The sequence below is a fragment of the Lithobates pipiens genome, unplaced genomic scaffold (genome assembly GCF_037356315.1).
Source record: "Lithobates pipiens isolate NorthernLeopardFrog02 unplaced genomic scaffold, aLitPip1_a1.2 Scaffold_23, whole genome shotgun sequence".
Taxonomy (NCBI): domain Eukaryota; kingdom Metazoa; phylum Chordata; class Amphibia; order Anura; family Ranidae; genus Lithobates; species Lithobates pipiens.
The window spans coordinates 48,912,299-48,934,947 of record NW_027507785.1 but is presented as its reverse complement, the minus strand read 5'-3'; the positions used below and the strand labels follow the sequence as shown (position 1 = coordinate 48,934,947).

At 45.8% G+C, this 22,649-nt stretch overlaps 1 protein-coding gene across 1 annotated transcript; it reads right to left on the bottom strand.

Annotated features, from left to right (window-relative positions):
- Positions 1 to 12: 12 nt before the first annotated feature.
- Positions 13 to 16,500, bottom strand: LOC143927472 (natural cytotoxicity triggering receptor 3-like). Its single transcript, XM_077451563.1, has 4 exons — positions 16,381 to 16,500; positions 9,877 to 10,233; positions 3,673 to 3,723; positions 13 to 942 (listed from the first exon to the last, which is right to left on the bottom strand). The coding sequence occupies exons 1-4, from the start codon at positions 16,487 to 16,489 to the stop codon at positions 836 to 838; spliced, it is 624 nt and encodes a 207-aa protein (XP_077307689.1). The 5' UTR covers positions 16,490 to 16,500; the 3' UTR covers positions 13 to 835.
- Between the last annotated feature and the right edge of the window lie 6,149 nt (positions 16,501 to 22,649).

Genomic DNA, 22,649 nt, shown 5'->3' with positions numbered 1-22,649 from the left:
GGTATTGTGGGTGGAGCATCATACAATATTATTTTACAGATACGCTTTATTGCATATTATTATTATTATTATTCTTTTTTACATACGTATTCTCTCCGGTGATCCCTAAAGCTCGACCTTGACCTCAATAAAACAACAATGTGGCAGAATTGTTTTTCAGTCTCCAGCCATGACACACAATGAAATCTCATATCCCTAGTGCTGGGCACAGCCATCATCTCCTATGGGGCATTAAAGGGAAAGGTGTCCTCAGTCAGTGAAATCGGTGTCCACACTTATACAAGCTCCAGTCATGCGGCTCAGTCTTTTTTTTTTTTTTTTGGCCCTAAGTTTTGGGAAGTGGCCTGGGGCCCTCTGGTGTGACCCGTGTGTTTAGACTAATGCCCTCCTGGGTACCGTCAGAGGAAACGCATTATTCCATGGACTACATGCATCTCATTGGCTGAAGAGAAATTGGGATCTATAGCTGTAGATTAGGATGATTACTACAGGCATATAATGAGGAGGCCCCGTCCACCAGGGCTGCCCTCAGGAACCTTATTACCCTCCATGTTATCACTCTCTCTAAGTTGTGCTGATGAAAACATTATTAGAATATTGGAATAAGGTACTGAGGGCATTGCAGACACTTCCATATAGGAGATCGATATTCCAGTCAGTGCTGAACATTTCCTCAGAAGTGTATTGGACCAGGTTGGTATTTTGGATTTTCCCCCATATCAGATATATTGTGAAATGTTCTGGAGGTTTTTTTCGGCCATATGGACATTTCATGGAGAGTTCTGATAGCCGTACTATGGGCGGGTCACCCCGGAGAGGTCCACGGTTTCTGCTTTCACTCACATTTTTTGGCATACAGATAGCCGAATAGGGCAGTCAGTAGAATTGCCACAAGGCCCACAGCCTTCAGCACGATACAGATCTTGTGAGACTTATGTGAATCTGAGAACATAAATAAGAAAAACATTACCGATCAAGGGGCCTTATAAGACAGCCGAATCAGAACCCACATCTGCCCAATTATTTCCCTGATTGGTCCATCTGGTGGCTTAGTGAGTGATGGAGAACGACTTGCTTCTGCCTTCATAGTTCCCGTTCAGTCTGATTTGCAATATGATGAATTGATAAGACCAGAGAGACCTCATCACCGGGTGATCATATGTGAAGAGAAGAGGAAACGACCCAAAACCCAACACCTCTCCCAGACATGGCACCACAGCAGATGTGAGAGACCCAAAGCCAGATTTTCCCATCTTTTGGAATCCATTTAATTAGTAATAATTGGCTTAAAGTAAGACATCGAGCTGCCATGTACCCGTGCCTCCTCTGCAGCCGTCTATCATCGGGAATACATGTGAAGTGCTATATGAAAAGGGGGAATTCCTAATGAAACACCAGGAAACCTGAAGAGATGTTAGTAGTGATAGTGGTGGTGTTGGCAGTGGCAATGTTTTGGTATTGGTGGTTCTGATGGTGATGAAACCTGGTCCTGGTGGTGTTGGAAGTGATAGTAGTAGCAGTATTTGATGATGGCGTCAGGACTTCTGGTAATGGTTATGGTGCTGGTGGGGGCAGGGATTGGTGGTGGTGGGGCAGATGGTTTTGGTAACAATGGTGTTGATAGTGGCACTGATTTATGTTGGTGGTGCAGATGGTTCTGGTAAATATAGTGTTGATAGCGGCAGTGATTGGTGTTGGTGGTTAGGGATGAGCTGATTTTTTAATAAAGGAGTTGTCAAAAACGGTCTCCTGTCATTTTTACTTTTTTGACACTTTTTTTTTGGTGACTGGGTAGGGGTACGTGTACGCCCGCAGACCCCCACAACCATCAGGCAAGGGTGGTGGGGATGACGCGCTTGTCCCCATCAACATGGGGACCAGGTGCTTTGGGCGGGACCCCAAAGCACCCTCCTTATGTTGAGGGCAAGCGACCTGGTATGGTCCTGGCCTGCCATGGCTGCTTGCTCGGATATGGATTTGGTATTGATTTTGGGGGGACCCCCACGCCATTTTTTTTTAAAACTTTGGCCCGAGGTTCCCCTTAAAATCCATACCAGACCTCAAGGGTCTGGTAAGGATTTTAGGCAAGACCTCCACGCCATATTTTTTTTACATTTTCCCCTTAACCACTTCAATACACCGTGTTATATATCCACTTAAGCCCCAGACCAATTTGCAGCCAAAGGACCAAGCCCCTTTTTGCGATTCGGCATTGTCAAAAAATAAAAACCACAGGGGTGATCAAATACCACCAAAAAAAGCTCTATTTGTGGGAAAAAAAGGACGCCAATTTTGTTTGGGAGCCACGTCGCACAACCGCGCAATTGTCAGTTAAAGCGACCTAGTGCCGAATCGCAAAAAGTGGCGTGGTCCTTTGGCTGCAAATTGGTCCAGGGAGCTTAAGTGGTTAAAAGGGAATTTTTCATTATTAGTTGCAGAAAACTTCATTACTGCTAAAAACAAAAAACACCTATACCTTCTACACCAGCCATGTCACAATGTGATGTTTTAGGAACTGCCATTGTCATTTCATCCTGCAACTATCTGGATTTAAAAAAAACTGCCACTTCCTTGCAACCTTGATAAACCTGGAGGTGCCATGAGTGCTATCGGTCTCTAGAACTCCCCCCCCGGGAGTGACATTTCCTATTCACTGCTTCTCCTAGCAGTTTAAATCCAGCTACACCATTGGGACTGATCATGTGACTGTAGCAGGCAGCCACTCCTACTTAAAGAGGAAGTAAACCCTGATGGGTTTACTTCCTCTTTGATTCCCTGCAAAGGTAAAGCATAATGGACTACTATGCATCGCATCGCATAGTAGCTCATTATGTGTCACTTACCTGACACAGGAGCCAGCGAAGTCACCGCTGTCCCCTGTAGTCCGCAGCATCCATCTTCTCGGTAGGTCTCGCTGTTCCGCCGCTGTCATTCGGCGAAGCCGCGATGGCGTCACTCCCACGCATGCGCGCGGGAGCCGTCACTCATGGCATATCGCCGTTGACAGTGGCGCGCTCAGTGTGCCTGCGCACCGCTGTCTACGGCGCATGCGTGCCTGTGTTTTGGCAAATATCTCCTAAACTGTGTAGGTTTAGGAGATATTTCTTGGACCTACAGGTAAGCCTTAATCTAGGCTTACCTGTAGGTCAAAGTGGTTTGTAAGGGTTTACAACCACTTTAAAGTGTAAGTAAATCCCCCTATCGCTTTCAGCCAAGGAAGGTGCCATCTTTGCCTCTGGTTATTCTACAACTGCCATGATGCTGCACATGTGATCAGTTAGGACACCAGCCATTGGATGGTTTGACAGTTTGGTTGAGAGCAGAACCAATGGGAGTGTTACATTTCCGGCACGTGCTGGAAATGAAACTGTTTTATGGATGGTTTTACTTCCACTTTAACGTGCCTGGAATCCTTGTGTCAGTGTCTACAGAGCTGGACTAGGTAAGAATCTGGAAAGGCTTGTAGAGGATTGGGTCTTTCCTCCATAAAAGTGGCATGGACTGTAGTAGACCATTCATTTCTCCTTCTCATCCCTGGGAAGATGGATTAGAAGGTCCTCCTTGTGATTTGTCTTCTGGGTCAGTGGAATTGGATCCTTTTCCTTGGACCCCCCCCCCCCCCCCCTCACTTTTACATTACTTACTCCCTGACCTTGAAAAGACATTACTTACTTGAGCAGTTGCAATCCAAGTCATTTTCCTGCCACAGCTCACCCATGGAACCTGCAACATAGGCTGGAGTTAGCTAAGAACAATGGAACATCTCATAAAAGAGAACCGGACATTTACAACTAAACAATTAATTCTCGTGTCAACTCTTTAGTGATCTTTCATCTGCTCAGTGCAGTCAGTGGTTACTATGGGCTACTGCACTTTTTACAAGCCATTCTACAAGTCTTATATATTTTTTTAAAAATAACTTTATGTAGCACCCTGATGTTTAGGTAGGGTTGCTCTTAAATTTATCTGCCAGGTATAGTTGCCTTGGCCAATTGATAGGAGGTCAATTGATTCCACCCTAATTCTGAAATTGCTGCACTTCTCTCTTCTGCCACTAGATGGCCTGGGTATCTGGTGGCATTAGATAAGACAAGGGCATTGCAAGGACAGATTAGGAATGAATGGGGTGTCTCAGCCAATGGGCAGGGATTTTCTTGGGTCCCTTGGCCTGCTGGGAGAGCCTATTTATTTGGGTGGAGTCAGGTGATCGGGGGTTCTGTGCCCCCTGGACGGCTGTCTGGGTGGACGTGTGTTATATTGCCCTGGGCTGCTAGGCCAGATCCCTGAGGCCTATCCTGGGAACATCTGATTGCTAGGCTATCTGAGGGTCTATGCAGAAGCAAGAGATCAGCGTAGGGTTGGGATTGCGGCTTGCAGTCCAACTAGAAAATATTTGAAAAGAGTGCTAATAGTCACAGAAGTGGAGCTAAAATACCCACATCCCCAAAATTGAAAACAAATTTCCTCTGTGCGGGACTTTTGGATTGGTCCAACCAGAGGTAACGGTTTTGCCGGCCAGAGAACCTGTGGTGGTCGCAGGTAGAGGGGAAGCTGTCGCCAGTAAGGGACCATTCACCTTATAACCAGGGACCACAGTGAGTAACCGAAGCAAGTACCAGAGCAGTATTCTCACCAATCGGGGATGGTGAAGAATTGGGAAACTTCAGCAGGTATCAAGCCAGGGAGCCAGCCAGTGGAGGCGCTTGCAGTGCAATATTGTAGGTTCTTCTTGAATTCCTCCCTCACTTGCATTGACACTGAGGATGAGCGCCACCTGCAGTGGAGAAAGTAGACTACACCTGCCTTCAAAGGTAAGAGAAGCTGGTGAAGAAACTAGCTGGCCGGGGTCTTCAGTCCAACAAAAGCTTGAAATGAACGGATAAAATGGTGTGAAGAGCTGGATAACAGAGGCGGTGGAATTTGAGTGGACAAAGGTGAAGGGTGTTGGTAGACCATTTGGTGGTCAGTCGGTGGATGTCTAGGGATGAGAGGGAAGAGAAGAGGGAGCAAGCAGAAATGGCATACTTAACAAAGGCAGAGGGGTCAATGGGTGGAAAAATCTACAAGTCTTGTTTAATCGTCCGCCCCCCCATGCCAGGCTGTTCCTGACAATAAACGTGCTTATAAATAATATGGAGCCATTTCCTCATTTGACAGCACAGGTTCCTGATATAGCCTGAGGTCAGGTCCAACACCCGTTCTACTTCCCCTTCCAGTATGAGCACATGCGGGTCTCACTTCCTCACCTGGGGGGGGGGGGGGGAGATCACAGCTGGAACAATATAGGAACAATATAGGTTTACAGAGCCACTTATCACCCTGAACCCAATATGTTTTGCTATTTGTCATTTTTTTCTGATTGGCAGGATTGGCAATTGTCACATTATCATTACTTTAGATGGAAGTGTCATGTGACAGCATGAATAATCGGGAGAAGGAGCACTGCTCACCCATTGGATGAATACAGCTCATACAGTGCCTTGAAAAAGTATTCATACCCCTTTATATTTTCCACATTTTGTCATGTTACAACTAAAAATGTGAATGTATTTTATTGGGATTTTATGTGATAGACCAACACAAAGTGGCACATAATTGTGAAGCAGAAAGAAAATTATAAATGGTTTTCAACTTTTTTTTACAAATAAATATGTAAAAAGTGTGGGGGACATTTGTATGGCGCCCCCCTGAGTCAATATTTTGTAGAACCACCCAATTACAGCTGCAAGTCTTTTTGGGGCTGTCTCTACCAGCTTTGCACATCTAAAGAGGGACATTTCTGCCCATTCTTCATTATAAAATATCTCAAGCTCTGTCAGATTGGATGGAGAGTGTCTGTGATCAGTAATTTTCAAGTCCTGCCACAGATTCTCGATTGGATTTATGTCTGGACTTTGACTGTGCCATTCTAACACATGAATATGCTTTAATCTAAACCGGTGGTCTTCAAACTGCGGCCCTGGGGCCGGATGTGTCCCTTTGCTTGCTTTTATCTGGCCCTTGAGGCATTATTCTTGCTATTGACGCCAACAATGGGGCACTTTGCCTTCCACTGACACCAACGATGGGGCATAATTCTTTCCACTGACGACAAAAATTAGGCATTTTTGCTATTCTTCCCGACACCAACTATTTCTTCCCTTAATATCAAATATTGGGCATTGTTTACTCCCACTGGGCACAGTCCGGCCCCCCTAAAGATCTGATGGACAGTAAACTTTTGGTCCCTCCTGACCAGATCACCTTCTGCCACATGTTTGCTGTGTCCCCCACATGGCTTCTTGCAAACTGCATTTGGGATTTCTAATGGCTTTCTTTCTCCAATGTCTTTCTTCTTGTCACTCTTCCATAAAGGGCAGATTTGTGGAGAGACGACTAATAGTTGTCCTGTGGACAGATTCTCCCCCCTGAGCTGTGGATCTCTGCAGCTCCTCCAGAGTTACCATGGACCTCTTGGCTGCTTCTCTGATGAATGCTCTCCTTGCCGGTCAGTTTAGGTGGACGGCCATGTCTTGGTAGGTTTGCAGTTGTGCCCATACTCTTTCCATTTTCCGATGATGGATTGAACAGAGCTCCGTGAGATGTTCAAAGCTTGGGAGATTTTTTTTTATAACCTAACCCTGCTTTATACTTCTCCCCAACCTTATCCCTGACCTGTCTGGTGTGTTCCTTGGCCTTCATGATGCTGTTTGTTCACTAAGGGTCTCTAACAAACCTCTGAGGGCTTCACAGAACAGCTGTATTTATACTGAGATTAAATGACACACAGGTGGACTCTATTTACTAATAAGGTGACTTCTGAAGGCAATTGGTCCCACTAGATTTTAGTTACGGGTATCAGAGTAAAGGGGGCTGAATACAAATGCCCCCCCCCCCCCCACATTTTCACATATTTATTTGCAAAAAAATTTGAAACCCATTTATCATTTTCCTTCCACTTCACAATTATGGGCCACTTTGTGTTGGTCTATCACATAAAATCCCAATAAAATACATTTACGTTTTTGGTTGTAACATGACAAAATGTAGAACATTTCATGGATATGAATACTTTTTCAAGGCACTGTACTGTGTGATCTCTATTCCTGAATACATGCAGATCATACTGTATGGATACTATTCTTAGCCCTTGTACACACGGGTCGGACATTCCGACAACCAAATCCGTCGGATTTTGTCCGACGAATTTTGTCCGACGGATTTTGTCCGAAACTGTTGCATACACACGGTCGGACAAAGTTGTCGGAAAATCTGATCGTTCAGAACGTGATGACGTTATTTCGTTACGGTGGGACTACGTTCAGGCTAGTAGCCAATAGCTTTGGTCTAGGAATTTGATCTGAGCATGCGTGGCATTTTGTCCGATCGGAATTCTCTACACATGATCGGACAAAGTCTGATCGGAGCATGTTGTCGGAAAATGAATACCGACAAGTTGGAAAACTTGGTCTGTGGGATACTCAGATGGAAACAGTCCAATGGAGACCATACACAGTCGGATTATCCGACAAAACGGACATAATCCGTCGGAATCTCCGACCGTGTGTACAAGGGCTAACAGCTGGATGAATCTGGCACATACATAATGAGCACTGTTAGCCCTTGTACACACGGTCGGACATTCCGATGGACAATGTCCGATAGGACCGTGTTGTCGGATAATCCGACAGTGTGTGGGCTCCATCGGACTGTTTCCGTCGGAGTATCCGACAGACCAAGTTTTCCAGCTGGGCTATAAAATTTTCCAACAACATGATCCGATCGGACCTTGTCCGATCATGTGTAGAGAATTCCGATCGGACAAAGTGCCACGCATGTTCAGATCAAATTCCTACACCAAAGCTATTGGCTACTAGCCTGAATGTAGTCCCGTCCTAACGAAATAACGTCATCACGTTAAGTACGATCGGATTTTCTGACAACTTTGTCCGTCCGTGTGTATGCAACAGTTTCGGACAAAATCCATCAGACAAAATCCGACGGATTTGGTTGTCGGAATGTCCGACCGTGTGTACAAGGGCTTAAACTGCATAACTGTTGTAACTAGACATTTCGATACGATTCGTTTTTCAGACAAAAATTTCATTTTTGGAGATTCGAATGCATCCGAATCTCCGAATAGACATAGTAATGAATGTCAAAGAATCCTGAAAAAAAAAGTTATAACGAAATGAATGAATGCATTTCATTCAGATGATGTCACACGATGGGATAGTAGGTTCGGGCCCATGGGGATATGAATTCACTTTTCAAATTTGTTCAAAAGTATCACACTGCTCAAGGAATTTGTTCAATAATTCAGATTCAAATAACAAATATATCGAAATATATAGCAATCTTCTGGGAAAACTGAAATTTTTTGAATTTAGAATCTACCCAAACCAACAAATATACAAAATGGATTCCAAAAACAAAGCAGGTCAACATAATGGATATGACGAAACAAAATACTTCATGCAACCGAAACTAAACGAAACGAAAAGTTCTGGCATGCACACGCCTAGATGCAACATTATGTGAAATCTAAGGGCAGCCTTAGAGCAGGCTCACAGATCTGGTCTCTCCGTTGCCTTCTTCTCTCAACTGAACTGGCAGAAAGGCTGGAGTGTCAAAGAACCTTCTACTAGATACAGGTGATGAAGGACCTTCCCCTGGACAAAGGTGACACGGGACTTTCCCCTAGACAAAGGTGACATGGGTCCTCTACCTGGACACAGGAGACAAAGGACCTTCCTTTGGACAAAGGTGACATGGGTCCTCTACCTGGACACAGGAGACAAAGAACCTTCCTTTGGACAAAGGTGACACAGGACCTTCCCCTGGACAAAGGTGACATGGGACCTCCCCCTGGACACAGGCGACATGGTACCTCCCCCTGGACACAGGCGACAAAGGACCTTCACCCTGCACAAAGGTAACATGGAACCTTCCCCTGGACACAGGTGACATGGGACCACCCCCTGGACAGAGGTGACATGGGACCTCCCCCTGGACACAGGTAACATGAGACCTCCTCCTGGACACAGGTGACATGAGACCTCCCCCTGAACACAGGTGACATGAGACCTTCCCCTGGACACAGGTGACATGGGACCTCCCCCTGGACACAGGTGACATGGGACCTCCCCCTGGACACAGGTGACAAAGGACCTTCCCCTGGACAAAGGTGACATGGAACCTTCCCCTGGACAAAGGTGACATGGAGCCTTCCCCTGGACACAGGTGACATGGGACCTCCCCCTGGACAAAGGTGACATGAGACCTCCCCCTGGACACAGGTGACATGAGACCTCCCCCTGAATACAGAGGACATGAGACCTCCCTCTGGACACAGGTGACATGAGACCTCCCCCTGGACACAGGTGACATGGGACCTCCCCCTGGACACAGGTGACATGGGACCTCCCCCTGGACACAGGTGACAAAGGACCTTCCCCTGGACAAAGGTGACATGGAACCTTCCCCTGGACAAAGGTGACATGGAACCTTCCCCTGGACACAGGTGACATGGAACCTCCCCCTGGACACAGGTGACATGAGACCTCCCCCTGGACACAGGTGACATGAGACCTCCCCCTGAATACAGAGGACATGAGACCTCCCCCTGGACACAGATGACATGGGACTTCCCCCTGGACACAGGTGACTTGGGACCTCCCTGTGGACACAGGTGACATAGGACCTTTCCCTGGACACAGGTGACAAAGGCCCTTCCCATGAACACAGGTGACATGGGACCACCCCCTAGACACAGCTGATGCCAGACCTTCCCCCAGACAAAAGTGACAAGGAACCTTCCCTTGGAAACAGATAACAATGGACCTCCCCTTAGTGACATGATCTCCCCTTGGATACCCCTTAAAAGAATTCTCTTACCAGTCACGTTAAGAAATGTCCCATCCCCACGTAAAGAGATGTCACTGCCAATCTGGAAGGAAACTTCACAGTAATACATTCCAGAATCCGAGGATCCCACCCTGTGTAGAACAATGGCGGCTGATCGTTCATTGATGAACTGATCTGTATCGGCTCTGGAGATTCTGCCTGTTAATTCATTATTGGCGGGGGAAATCTCCATCTTGGAATGTTTTGAGTGTTTATACCACTTGTAGGACCCGATGGTGGCTTCCTGCTCACTGCTGATGTTGTAGTCACAAGGGATGGTGACCGAACTGCCCTTTTCTGCGAATATTACTGGAATCTGCGATATATGGATCGTCTGCGATAGAAATCCTGGCATAAACAAATAATGCTCATTAGATAGTGCACAAATAATTATGGCACAAGACACGTATCCCTGGGAGGACGTAAGGTTGGTCTATTGAGGGGATGAAGCTATCTGACCTCATTCCCAACCCAAGACCCCCAAATACAGAGCTAACATTGGGAGACATGGATACAAATTGGCATTATGGCATTGGACCACAAAATATGAGCAATCAGCCTGCAATTCACCTATACCTTTCCGATATATAATTAGCCATCTGCCCTCTAAAGACCTCCAGCCCTCTGGGGCAGTGTTGCTTTATCCAGTTGGCGGAAGAACGCCAGATATTCCCTCAATGTCATGTCTTTGAAAACTCACTCTAGACAAATATGGATGGATGTGAGATGGACTCTAAGCTTTGACCAGTCATCTTTTGAGGTGTCATCGCACCTAGTGTAAGTAAAGAGAGGCACGGAGCAATGCCGAAGGTATTCGGCGGAGGGCCGGCATGACAGGGGTTAACGGGGCGGAGCCAGGCAAGGGGTGTATGCCGGGGGGCTGGACAGATCAGAGTATGGGCGGGCTCCATACTCTGTGTGGCAGGAAGCGGAAGGGGAGGGGCCAATCTGCACGAGGAGCCGTGAGGCTAAGGAGCTTCCCACCCACCCGCCCTACGATTGGGAGAGATGGTGGTGACGGTAGGGAGAGGGGGTCGGAATACTGGTTGGTGGTTGTTTGGCGGGGTGCAAGGTACTTGTGAAGGTCATATGGGCACCTAAAGGGCATGGTTTAGGGACCCGTCTGAGGGCGGCTCCCAGTTGGTATATGGGTACCTGCTAGTTGTCTCTGAGTCGGAGGCTTTAGCGACTTGAGGCCTGAGAAGTGGCTAGCAGGTACAGTCATGTGTTATGCCTATTGAACCTTGTGCCCCATGGTGGTGATAAAACGGAAAAGAGATATATAGATATATAGGTAAAAAGGTTATTACATTATTTATGTTAATTATAAAAGTTATATTTTGGTTAATAAAAATAAGATTGGCTGTTGTGGCCAATTCAATCCATCCCGTGTTGTGTGATCATTGGAGGGTGGGATGGGCTATTGGTAACGGGTGCAGCCATAGTTAATACCATAGTCAAGACTAAGAGAACATTATTAATAAAACTTGGTGCTGTGCTGTAAAGTGCAAACAATACCATAAATTGTGCAATGAATCAATAATGTGCAATAAAAAACACAAAAAATACCATGCAATAGCTATTTACTATGTTATAAAAAGCTAAAAATTCTTATGTGAAGCAAAAAATAAAGTGCATATATATAAAATTGCAATAAACCAGTTCAATATCGTCCAATTCTTATCAATTTCCATCTCAGGCCTCTAAAGTGCTTCCATAGTTCACCGCAGGCGCATCCACTGAAAATAAAGTGCTTACAGAGCTGTTGCAAGATGCTCTCTTCCACTCCTTCAAACACACCAATGCCCGTGACCACCTCCACCTTCCACCCTTATGCCGCATACACATGGTCGGATTTTCCTACGGGAAATGTTCGATGGGAGCTCGTTGACGGAAATTCCGACCGTGTGTAGGCTCCATCGGACATTTTCCTTCGGAATTTCCGACAAAACAAAATTTGAGATCTGGATCTCAAATTTTCCGACAACAAAATCCGTTGTCGTAAATTCCGATCGCGTGTACATAATTCCGATGCACAAAGTTCAAGGCATGCTTGGAATCAAGCAGAAGAGCCGCACTGGCTTTTGAACTTCATTTTTCTCGTCACCGTGTTCTTGGCGATCGGAAATTTCCAACAAGATTTGTGTGACCGTGTGTATGCAAGACAAGTTTGAGCCAACATCAGCGAAAAAAAACATGGATTTTGTTGTCAGAATGTGCGATCATGTGTACGCGGCATTAGTGAGCACCACTCACCAGACTCAATGTGACCCCTTATGATATAAGAAAGTAAATAAGCGATTAGGTGTCGCGTACTTTTCTTCCTTCCTCCTCCTCTGGTCCATTTCCCCCAAACAACCCCACTATAACAAAGGGGACTCACAATAGTGTAATACCATTTTTGTTTATTTTAAAACCATTAAAAACTCTGGTACTTATATGTGAGTCTATATAGTGTGTGTACTGAAGAAACCATAAAAATGGCCTCGTGCATCACCAGAAGTGAAATAAAACAGGAAGGGACTTAGTGAACATGGCTCCGCCCAACACGCTTCGTCAGTTGTGGAGCCCACCCACTAGAGCTTACTTAAATATCATCCTTCAATTCTTAACAGCCAATAGGTTTCCATATCCAAATGTAATGCTAACTTTTCCACACTGCCATCTAGTGGTTACATCCTACTACTAATACACAGTTGAGTTCTTGCCTTCTGAAGTGGCCTTAGGTTATATGGACCAACCGGTTCTGATGTCTGGATTGAGGCTAGGATTTCCAATACCAGTGTACCTGGGTAGGATATTCATTTTTAAGGCATTAATTCTACCTATCCTTGAAAGGGGCTTATGTCTCAAATTGTTCAGATGTTCCTTGATCTTGTTAACCACTTTCAGACAGAAACATTTTGCTGGCTTAAGACCAGACCACTTTTTGCGATTCGGCATTGCGTCGCTTTAACTGACAATTGCGCGGTTGTGCGACGTGGCCCCCAAACAAAATTTACGTCCTTTTTTTCACACAAATAGAGCTTTCTTTTGGTGGTATTTGATCACCTCTGCGGTTTTTATTTTTTGCGCTATAAACAAAAAAAGAGCGACAATTTTGAAAAAAAGGCATTATTTTTTACTTTTTGCTATAATAAATATCCTCCAAAAATATATAAAAAGCACATTTTTTTTCCTCAGTTTAGGCCGACCGTATTCTACATATTTTTGGTAAAAAAAAATCACAATAAGTGATTATTGATTGGTTTGCGCAAAATTTATAGCGTTTACAAAATAGGGGATAGTTTTATGGCATTTTTATTAATAATTTTTTTTACTAGTAATGGCGGCGATCAGTGATTTTTATTGTGACTGCGACATTATGGCGGACACATTGGACATTTTTGGGACCGTTGTCATTTATACAGCAATCAGTGCTATACAAATGCACTGATTCCTGTGTAAATGACACTGGCAGTGAAGGGGTTAGCCAGGGGGTGGCAGTGTAGGGGTTAAGTGTGTCCTAGGGGCGTGTTACTATCTGTGGGGGGCGTGGCTGTCTGTTAGTGAACACTGATCTCTGCTCCAATCACAGAGAGCAGAGATCAGTGTCACTTGTTGCTAGGCAGAATGGGGAGATGCTGTTTACTTCTGCATCTCCCCGTTCAGCCTCCCCATTAGACGATCGCAGGTATCCCCATGGCGATAGAGTCCGGGGTCCCGACCGACACGTGCGCGCGACGCCGGCGGAGTGCACGTGATGGCACGGTGGCAATTTCAAATGGATGTACCTGTACGCCAATTTGCCTGCCCGTACATCGTCTGACTTAGATCGTCGTGCACCGGTCGGGAAGTGGTTAAGCACTGGTATATAGTTGGCCTCAAACATGGTCCCCGGAGATGCAGTCAATTTTATTCCCAAGTACCCAATCCCTCCTTACACCAATTCAATTTAGGTTGAATTGCCAGTTCTTCCTCCCTTGGAATGGTAATATTCAAGATCTCAGTTTTGGACATATTTATTTTAAAATTAGACAACTTTCCATATATACTCAGTTCCTCTAGTATAATTGGGATTGTTATCCTAGGGTTGGAGACATAGAAAGGCAAACATCCGCATAAGCGGCTACTCTGTATTCCCGTTCCCCTACTCTCACCCCTCTAATGTCTGGATTTTTATGGATTGAAACTAACAAAGGTTCCAATACCATTGCAAACGGCATTGGAGGGGCCATCCCTGCCTTGTCCTGTTAAACAGTTCAAGAGAAGGAGATAAGTTTCCATTTATTGTGATTTTAGCTGTTGGGTGATGGTAAAAGGCAGATATCCATTTCATCATCCTCACCCCCATACCCAGGTATCTTAATGTTTCAAGCATAAACCCCCCAGTTCACCCTGTCAAAAGACTTTTCGGCACCTATTGACAGAAATGAGACTGGGGTCCCCCCCCCCCCCTTTTACTTCATAAATCAAAAACATTGACTTCAGGCAGTTATCCATTCCCTCTTTCCCTGTTACAAATCCTACCTGATCATTATGTACCCAGTTTGGTAATAGCAGTTTTAATCTCTCTGCAATTATTTTAGCAAAAATCTTTCTATCTGTGTTTATCATGGATTATGGCCTGTAACTCGCTGGAGCTACTGGGTCCTTCCACTGTTTTGGAATGAGAGTTATATGGGTGTTGGTCACTTAATCTCACCTCCTTTATGTGCCGTCACCATATTTCATTAACCCCTTTGTGCCGGTCACCATAATCTTATCACTATTACTCACATAACCCAAGGTGTTGGTCATCTAATCTTACCTACCCCCAGGAGCTGTCAACCATCATCTGGAATCATCTGGAAACTTTCATACACAATGAAGAAATAAGTTATTGACATCTTTTCCAAACGAATGATAAAGGGGAACCCCCACATAGGGTATGACAAGCACTACCCTTATTAGGGGGTCACTATGCTTGTTGTATTTTTCATCTCCATTTTTGTTCTCAGCGGGGGGCATTGATAGTTTCAAGAAACTAATAGATATGCACCTGAATGACCACAACATACAGGGATATACAATGTAATACTGACATATAATCACACACATAGGTTGGACTTTATGGACTTGTGTCTTTTTCAACCTCACCAACTATGTAACAATATATGGCCACTGCATCCATCATCTACTGTACATCAACCGATCTGTAAGGTGGCTGGCATGGAGGAGATGACAGAAAAAAGTTTCTATGGAAGCAGCCAGATTGGGCGACATCGATTTTTTTGGGGTAAATGCAGGTGCTGTTGATTGTGTCCAGGTATTGTTTTATGCTAATAAGTCACCACATAAAACATCTTCTACCAAGAGTATTACATAAACTTGAACACTCAGAGGACTCTGAAGACTTTTCACCTTGAGGGTGGTCAGACTATGACTGCATTTCTAACCAACTAAGGCTTACCAACAGTTTTTTTTTTTTTTTTGTAACCCATGATAAGAGATTTTACATGTCTGTCCTGCCGATTAGTAAATCCCATAAGTTGAAGATGGAGACCATCTCTCCTCTAATGCTAAGAAGACAGATTTCGCATTGCCGTCTCCATTAGTGTGCCCCAATCTCAACATCCCCCATCACAGTGTGCCCCAATTTTAGCATCTTCCATCATAGTTTCCCCTATTAACCACATACCCTATCACAATTTCCCCCAAGCTCAGCATGTCCCTTCGCATCATCCCCCATTACTGAGTCCCCCAATCACAACATCGTCCATCACAGTATTCCCCAATCACCACATCACAATGTCTTCCAGTCACACAATCACCCTATCAGAGTGTTCCCCAATCACACCAACCCCCCAATCACAGTGCCCCCCCCCCAACTACAGCATCCCCAAATTACAGCATGCCCCACTACAGTGTTCCCTAATCCCCCTCCTCACAATGTTCCATAATCACGCCACCACCCCCATCACAATCTTCCCAACTTATACCATTCTCCCATCACAGTGTCCCCCCAATTACATCACCCCCCAAATGCTTTTATTGTAAACAAGATTTTATTTAAAAAAGTAAACTTTGCCAACCCCCAAACAGATTGTCCTCCCAATTACAGCATCCCCAAATCACAAAATGCCCTATTACAGTGTCCCCCAATCACACCACTCCCCATCACAATGCCCCCAAATCACAGCATGCCCCATCATAGTGACCCCCAATCTCATCAACCCTCATCACAATGTCCCCCAATCATGCCCCCTCACCCCATCAAAGCATGCCCTAATCATGGTTTCCCTCCACTCCACCCATCACAGCAACAGAATCCCTCCACTTGTTACATCACAGAGACCCCACTTCATCCATAGCAACAGAGATCCCCCCACAGGACCCCCTCCATCCGCCTATCACACCAACCGCCTTCACCCATCACAACAGAGACCCCCCAGTAAGCCAGTCGCATTACCTACCCATCCAACCATCACAGAGTCCCCCCTCTTCACCCATGACAGTGGGGTTCCCAGCCCTCACCTTGCAGGGGTCCCAGCAGAAGAAGGAGAAGCCTCAATCTTCTCATGATGTCTGGTTGATGGATTCCTCGTATCTCATCTGATGAGAGAGGTGGAAGAACACATAACATGAAACAGGAACTCCTTCATACATCACAGTCCTTGAAGTACTGCTGAGGTTCTGCACAATACGCCACAAAAAGCAGAATACACTCAGGTGGTCAGTCCCATGTCTGGGATCCATCATTTCTTTATAGTCCCAGAGACACACCACCATAGTCACCAGGTTTATAGTGGACACAGACGTGGGGACAACTAGAAATGGATCAGGTGCTCATTTCCCACCAGGGTTCTACCTGCATAGAATCTCTGCAGGCTTCTAGTGATAACTCTTGTGTTCCAGCTTCCAAAACTTTTTGGATTAAACGTAGATATATTCTTCTGACCACTGTGCTCGTAAGTGGTTAGTGTGACCTGGGTTGCCTCAGATTTGGCTTCCAAAAAAAAAAAATTTATGTTAAGCTACCAATACCCAGCACAGTGGTCATAGCTGTACACACCAATACCCAGCACAATGATCATAGCAGCTCACACCAATACCCAGCACAGTGGTCATAGCAGAACACACCAATACCTAGCACAGTGATCATAGCTGTACACACCAATACGCAGCACAGAGGTCATAGCAGAACACACCAATACCCAGCACAATGATCATAGAAGCTCACACCAATACCTAGCACAGTGGTCATAGCAGGACACACCAATACCCAGCACAGTGGTCATAGCTGTACACACCAATACGCAGCACAGAGGTCATAGCAGAACACACCAATACCCAGCACAATGATCATAGCAGCTCACACCAATACCCAGCACAGTGGTCATAGCTGTACACACCAATACGCAGCACAGAGGTCATAGCAGAACACACCAATACCCAGCACAATGATCATAGAAGCTCACACCAATACCTAGCACAGTGGTCATAGCAGGACACACCAATACCCAGCCCAGTGGTCATAGCAGGGAACACCAATACCTAGCACAGTGGTCATAGCAGGACACACCAATACCCAGCACAGTGGTCATAGCAGGACACACCAATACCCAACACAGTGGTCATAGCAGGACACACCAATACCCAACACAGTGGTCATAGCAGGACACACCAATACCTAGCACAGTGGTCATAGCAGGACACACCATTATCCAACACAGTGGTCATAGCAGGGCACACCAATACCTAGAACAGTGGTCATAGCAGGACACCCCAATACCCAGCACAGTGGTCATAGCAGGGCACACCAATACCCAGCACAGTGGTCATAGCAGGGCACACCAATACCCAACACAGTGGTCATAGCAGGACACACCAATACCCAGCACAGTGGTGATAGCAGGGCACACCATTACCCAACACAGTGGTTATAGCAGGGCACACCAATACCCAGCACAGTGGTCATAGCAGGACACACCATTACCCAACACAGTGGTCATAGCAGGGCACACCAATACCCAGCACAGTGGTCATAGCAGGACACACCATTACCCAACACAGTGGTCATAGCAGGGCACACCAATACCCAGCACAGTGGTCATAGCAGGACACACCAATACCCAGCACAGTGGTCATAGCAGGGCACACCAATACCTAGCACAGTGGTCATAGCAGGACACACCAATACCCAGCACAGTGGTCATAATAGGACACACCATTACCCAACACAGTGGTCATAGCAGGACACACCATTACCCAACACAGTGGTCATAGCAGGGCACACCAATACCCAGCACAGTGGTCATAGCAGGACACACCATTACCCAACACAGTGGTCATAGCAGGGCACACCAATACCCAGCACAGTGGTCATAGCAGGGCACACCAATACCTAGCACAGTGATCATAGCAGCTCATGTCAATACCCAGCACAGTGGTCATAGCAGTACACACCAATACCCAGCACAGTGGCCATAGCAGTACACACCAATACCCAGCACAGTGGTCATAGTAGTACACACCAATACCCAGCACAATGGTCAGAGCAGCTCACACCAATACTCAGCACAGTGGTAATAGCAGGACACACCAATACCTAGCACAGTGGTCATAGCAGGACACACCATTACACAACACAGTGGTCATAGCAGGATACACCATTACCCAACACAGTGGTCATAGCAGGGCACACCATTACCCAACACAGTGGTCATAGCAGGACACACCATTACCCAACACAGTGGTCATAGCAGGGCACACCAATACCCAGCACAGTGGTCATAGCAGGACACACCATTACCTAGCACAGTGGTCATAGCAGCTCACACCAATACCTAGCACAGTGGTCATAGTAGTACACGCCAATACCCAGCACAATGGTCAGAGCAGCTCACACCAATACTCAACACAGTGGTAATAGCAGGACACACCCATACCTAGCACAGTGGTCATAGCAGGATACACCAATACCCAGCACAGTGGTCATTGCAGTATATATGTACGTAGGGAAATTACTGCGCTTACCAAAAAATTGTGAACAAACCGCAGCTAACATTACAATGTGACAAATTGAGTATATGTGGGGATAAAAAGTGTAGCGCTATTAAACAACGATACCATAAGTAATAGAGAGATCTGAAAGTGTACGACATATAAGTGTATGTGAATGAATATAATAGATAAAACTATACTGAATTATTGTACAATGTGGTTTTGAAAGAAATTGGATTACACAGCAGAAATCAACAAGATTTTGAGAGATGAAGCAAGTTGTCTATCGAGTGCTCTTTTATATCCATGTGGCTGGGTATGGGCAACCCTGTCCCCTGCACAGCTATTTGGATATATGGATTGTGATATCACTCATGTCCGCTAGAGGGCGATTTGTGTATTCGCAATACCTGTGGTATAATGTTTTGTAATACATTTTTCCATTTGCATTCATTTAATTTTATTTAATTCTATTTTTTAGATTTTAATTAAATCCAACCACGGTACTAGTAATACCCCCTTTTCCCTCATGTTCATATTCTATGAGACTGTCTGCATAACTATTAGCTAGGATCATCTCCTAAGGCTGTATTCAGCTTGGAGCGGTTTTGATATTTTTGTTTTAAATATGTATTAAAAAGTATTTGTGATGTACTATATTAAGTGATTGTAAACGCCCTAGGGGTAAGCAGAATCTGCCTTTTATTTGTTGTTTTTTTTTTTTGCTGAGTTCAAAAACTTTTTATCGTTTTTGCCTATGCAAAGCATTGTTAATGATCCTGACCAATCGCGGCCATTTTGCTGGCATTTAGGCTCAGAGAAAACGGAGTCAGACCCCCTTCCTGTTGACGCGCGCTCTAGAGCGAAATGCACAGAAGCGAGGCCTGACACCTACAACCACAGGTGAGATGCACCGCGCATATTGCGAGTTTTATAACAGCGTCGGACCGGCTTCTGCTTCCCCTTGAGCGGATTGTTTGTGATCCCATGCTGGACTATTGTGTTGCGTTTGTTAAAAATATGATTTTTTTTTTTATATTAATCAGACATAGGATACATGGGACAATATTACAATAGTGAGTTGGTCAGATTACTGTCAGTTTTTTGGCTTGAGTAGATTTCTCAAACAAATGGTGTTTTCATACAATGGGGTTAGATACCATTGTTGTATTCAATTGACAGTTTTTCAACAGGCTATTGTCTCTATAGCTACAGTAAACAAGTAAGACATTACTTGTTTGAGATTCTTTCACCTCTCAAACTGAAAGAATGACTGTTAGCCCTTGTACACATGGTCGGACATTCCGACAACAAAATCCGTCCGAAACTTGTTGCATACACACGGTCAGACAAAGTTGTCGGAAAATCCGATAGTTTAGAACGTGGTGATGTTATTTAGTTACGACGGGACTACCTTCAGGCTAGTAGCCAATAGCTTTGGTCTAGGAATTTGATCTGAGCATGCGTGGCACTTTGTCCGATCGGAATTCTCTACAAACGATAGGACAAAGTCCCATCGGACCATGTTGTCGGAAAATTTCATAGCCTAGCTCTAAAACTTTGTCGGTCGGATATTCCGACGTAAACAGTCCGATGGAGCCCACACGCGGTCAGATTATCCAACAACACGGTTCGATCGGACATTGTGTGTACAAGGGCTTAGATTACTATCTTGGTTTGAGTAGACAATGGTTTACATAGATATCATTGTTGTATTCAATTGACAGTTTTCAACAGCTACATTGTTTCTACAGCTACAGTAAACAGGTATGTTTTCTGTTGTTTGGTAACTATGGTAAACAGCCCAGGGGCGGATCCAGAGTCTAGTCTCGGGAGGGGCACTGCTATAAAATATGTTTTTTTGGGGGCAATTTATATGGGAAATGGCTGGTATTTGCGCTTCAATCATTACGGCACCATGGTTGTTATGGTGTCAGGATAATTGAAGCGCATTATTTCTATTAATACATTGTAATATAAAATTAAATGGTTCATCTCACCATAATGCAGAATCAGTGGGAGCCCTGAGGATGTCACTTGCCATGTCGCCTGCCACCAAATGTGGATTGTCACTTGCCACGTAGCCTGCCACACATTGCGGATTGCCACTTGCAACGTAGCCTGCCACACATTGCGGATTGTCACTTGCCACGTCACCTGCCACACATTGCGGATTGTCACTTGCCACGTCGCCTGCCACCAGATGCGGATCGCCACGTAGCCTGCCACACATTGCGGATTGCCACTTGCCACGTCACCTGCCACACATTGCGGATTGTCACTTGCCACATTGCCTGCCACACATTGTGGATTGCCACTTGCCACGTCACCTGCCACACATTGGGGATTGTCACTTGCCACGTCACCTGCCACACATTGCGGATTGTCACTTGCCACGTTGCCTGCCACACATTGCGGATTGCCACTTGCCACGTCACCTGCCACACATTGCGGATTGTCACTTGCCACGTTGCCTGCCACACATTGCGGATTGCCACTTGCCACGTCACCTGCCACACATTGCGGATTGTCACTTGCCACGTCACCTGCCACACATTGCGAATTGCCACTTGCCACGTAGTCTGCCACACATTGTGGATTGCCACTTGCCACGTAGTCTGCCACACATTGTGGATTGCCACTTGCCACGTAGTCTGCCACACATTGCGGATTGCCACTTGCCACGTAGTCTGCCACACATTGTGGATTGCCCCTTGCCACGTAGTCTGCCACACATTGCGGATTGCCACTTGCCACGTAGTCTGCCACACATTGTGGATTGCCACTTGCCACGTAGTCTGCCACACATTGCGGATTGCCACTTGCCACGAAGCCTGCCACACATTGCGGATTGCCACTTGCCACGAAGCCTGCCACACATTGCGGATTGTCACCTACTGTGTCACTTTTCTGCTAAGGTGGTCTTTTGTTGGGTCCCAGAGTGAAGATAGGCAGCAGAGAGATGATGCAATCTCTCTGCTGCACACAGCTTCCTACACAGTGAGGGCGGGACTGGAGGGATGCAGGGCAGTGAGAGATGATGTCATCTCCCTGCTCCCCTGCCTGCTGGCTTCCTGATTGGCCAGCAGCCCTCCTAAGCTGCCCAGCTGCCCCCCCCCCTCACCCATCCACTCAGCGCGGGTACCCGCGGAACCGGCCGCGATTGGACCCGCGGAACCGGCCCGCTGGTACCCGCGGAACCGGCCGCGATTGGACCCGCGGAACCGGCCCGCGGGTACCCGCGGAACCGGCCCGCGGGTACCCGCGGAACCGGCCGCGATTGGACCCGCGGAACCGGCTTTGCCGGTATTCTCGGAGGGGGCAATTGACCCGTTTCCCCCCCCCTGGATCCGCCCCTGAAACAGCCTGACACATAAAAGGAGGATTCAGGCATAAGCTAAGAGATCATCATCATCATCATGCTTTAAGATCAAAAGAAGCCACTTATGATAGAAGAACAAAGCCTGGTCTCCAAGAAGAATCATTGCCAATGGAGATCACGAACATACAGTAACAGAAGATAAGTAACTTTTAAATGTATTTGTAGTTAGAGACCATAGGCTGTTCTTTTTCTAGGCATTTTGCTTATTATAGATATCTGTCAGTCTTGTATTGTATTCCTAATATTGCAATAGTTTTGAATTTACAGCACATAAAATATAGTAAAAACACATTTACACACTGCAGAAGTCTCAGCTTCCTTGTTATACCACAGAGTAACCTTAATAGATAGACGCAAGCAAAACAACTATGTAAGTGTTCTTTTTAAGCAATAAAACATAAGCGGTATTATACTATAT

What these genes read in the sequence shown, in the direction of transcription:
- LOC143927472 (XM_077451563.1), bottom strand. Translation starts at nt 16,489, where the DNA reads ATGTTATGTGTTCTTCCACCTCTCTCATCAGATGAGATACGAGGAATC. An exon ending in TCTGCTGGGACCCCTGCAAG is followed by an intron (nt 10,234 to 16,380) that starts GTGAGGGCTGGG and finishes TGTTTATGCCAG; the next exon opens with GATTTCTATCGCAGACGATC. An exon ending in CTTGGATTGCAACTGCTCAA is followed by an intron (nt 943 to 3,672) that starts GTAAGTAATGTC and finishes TTATGTTCTCAG; the next exon opens with ATTCACATAAGTCTCACAAG.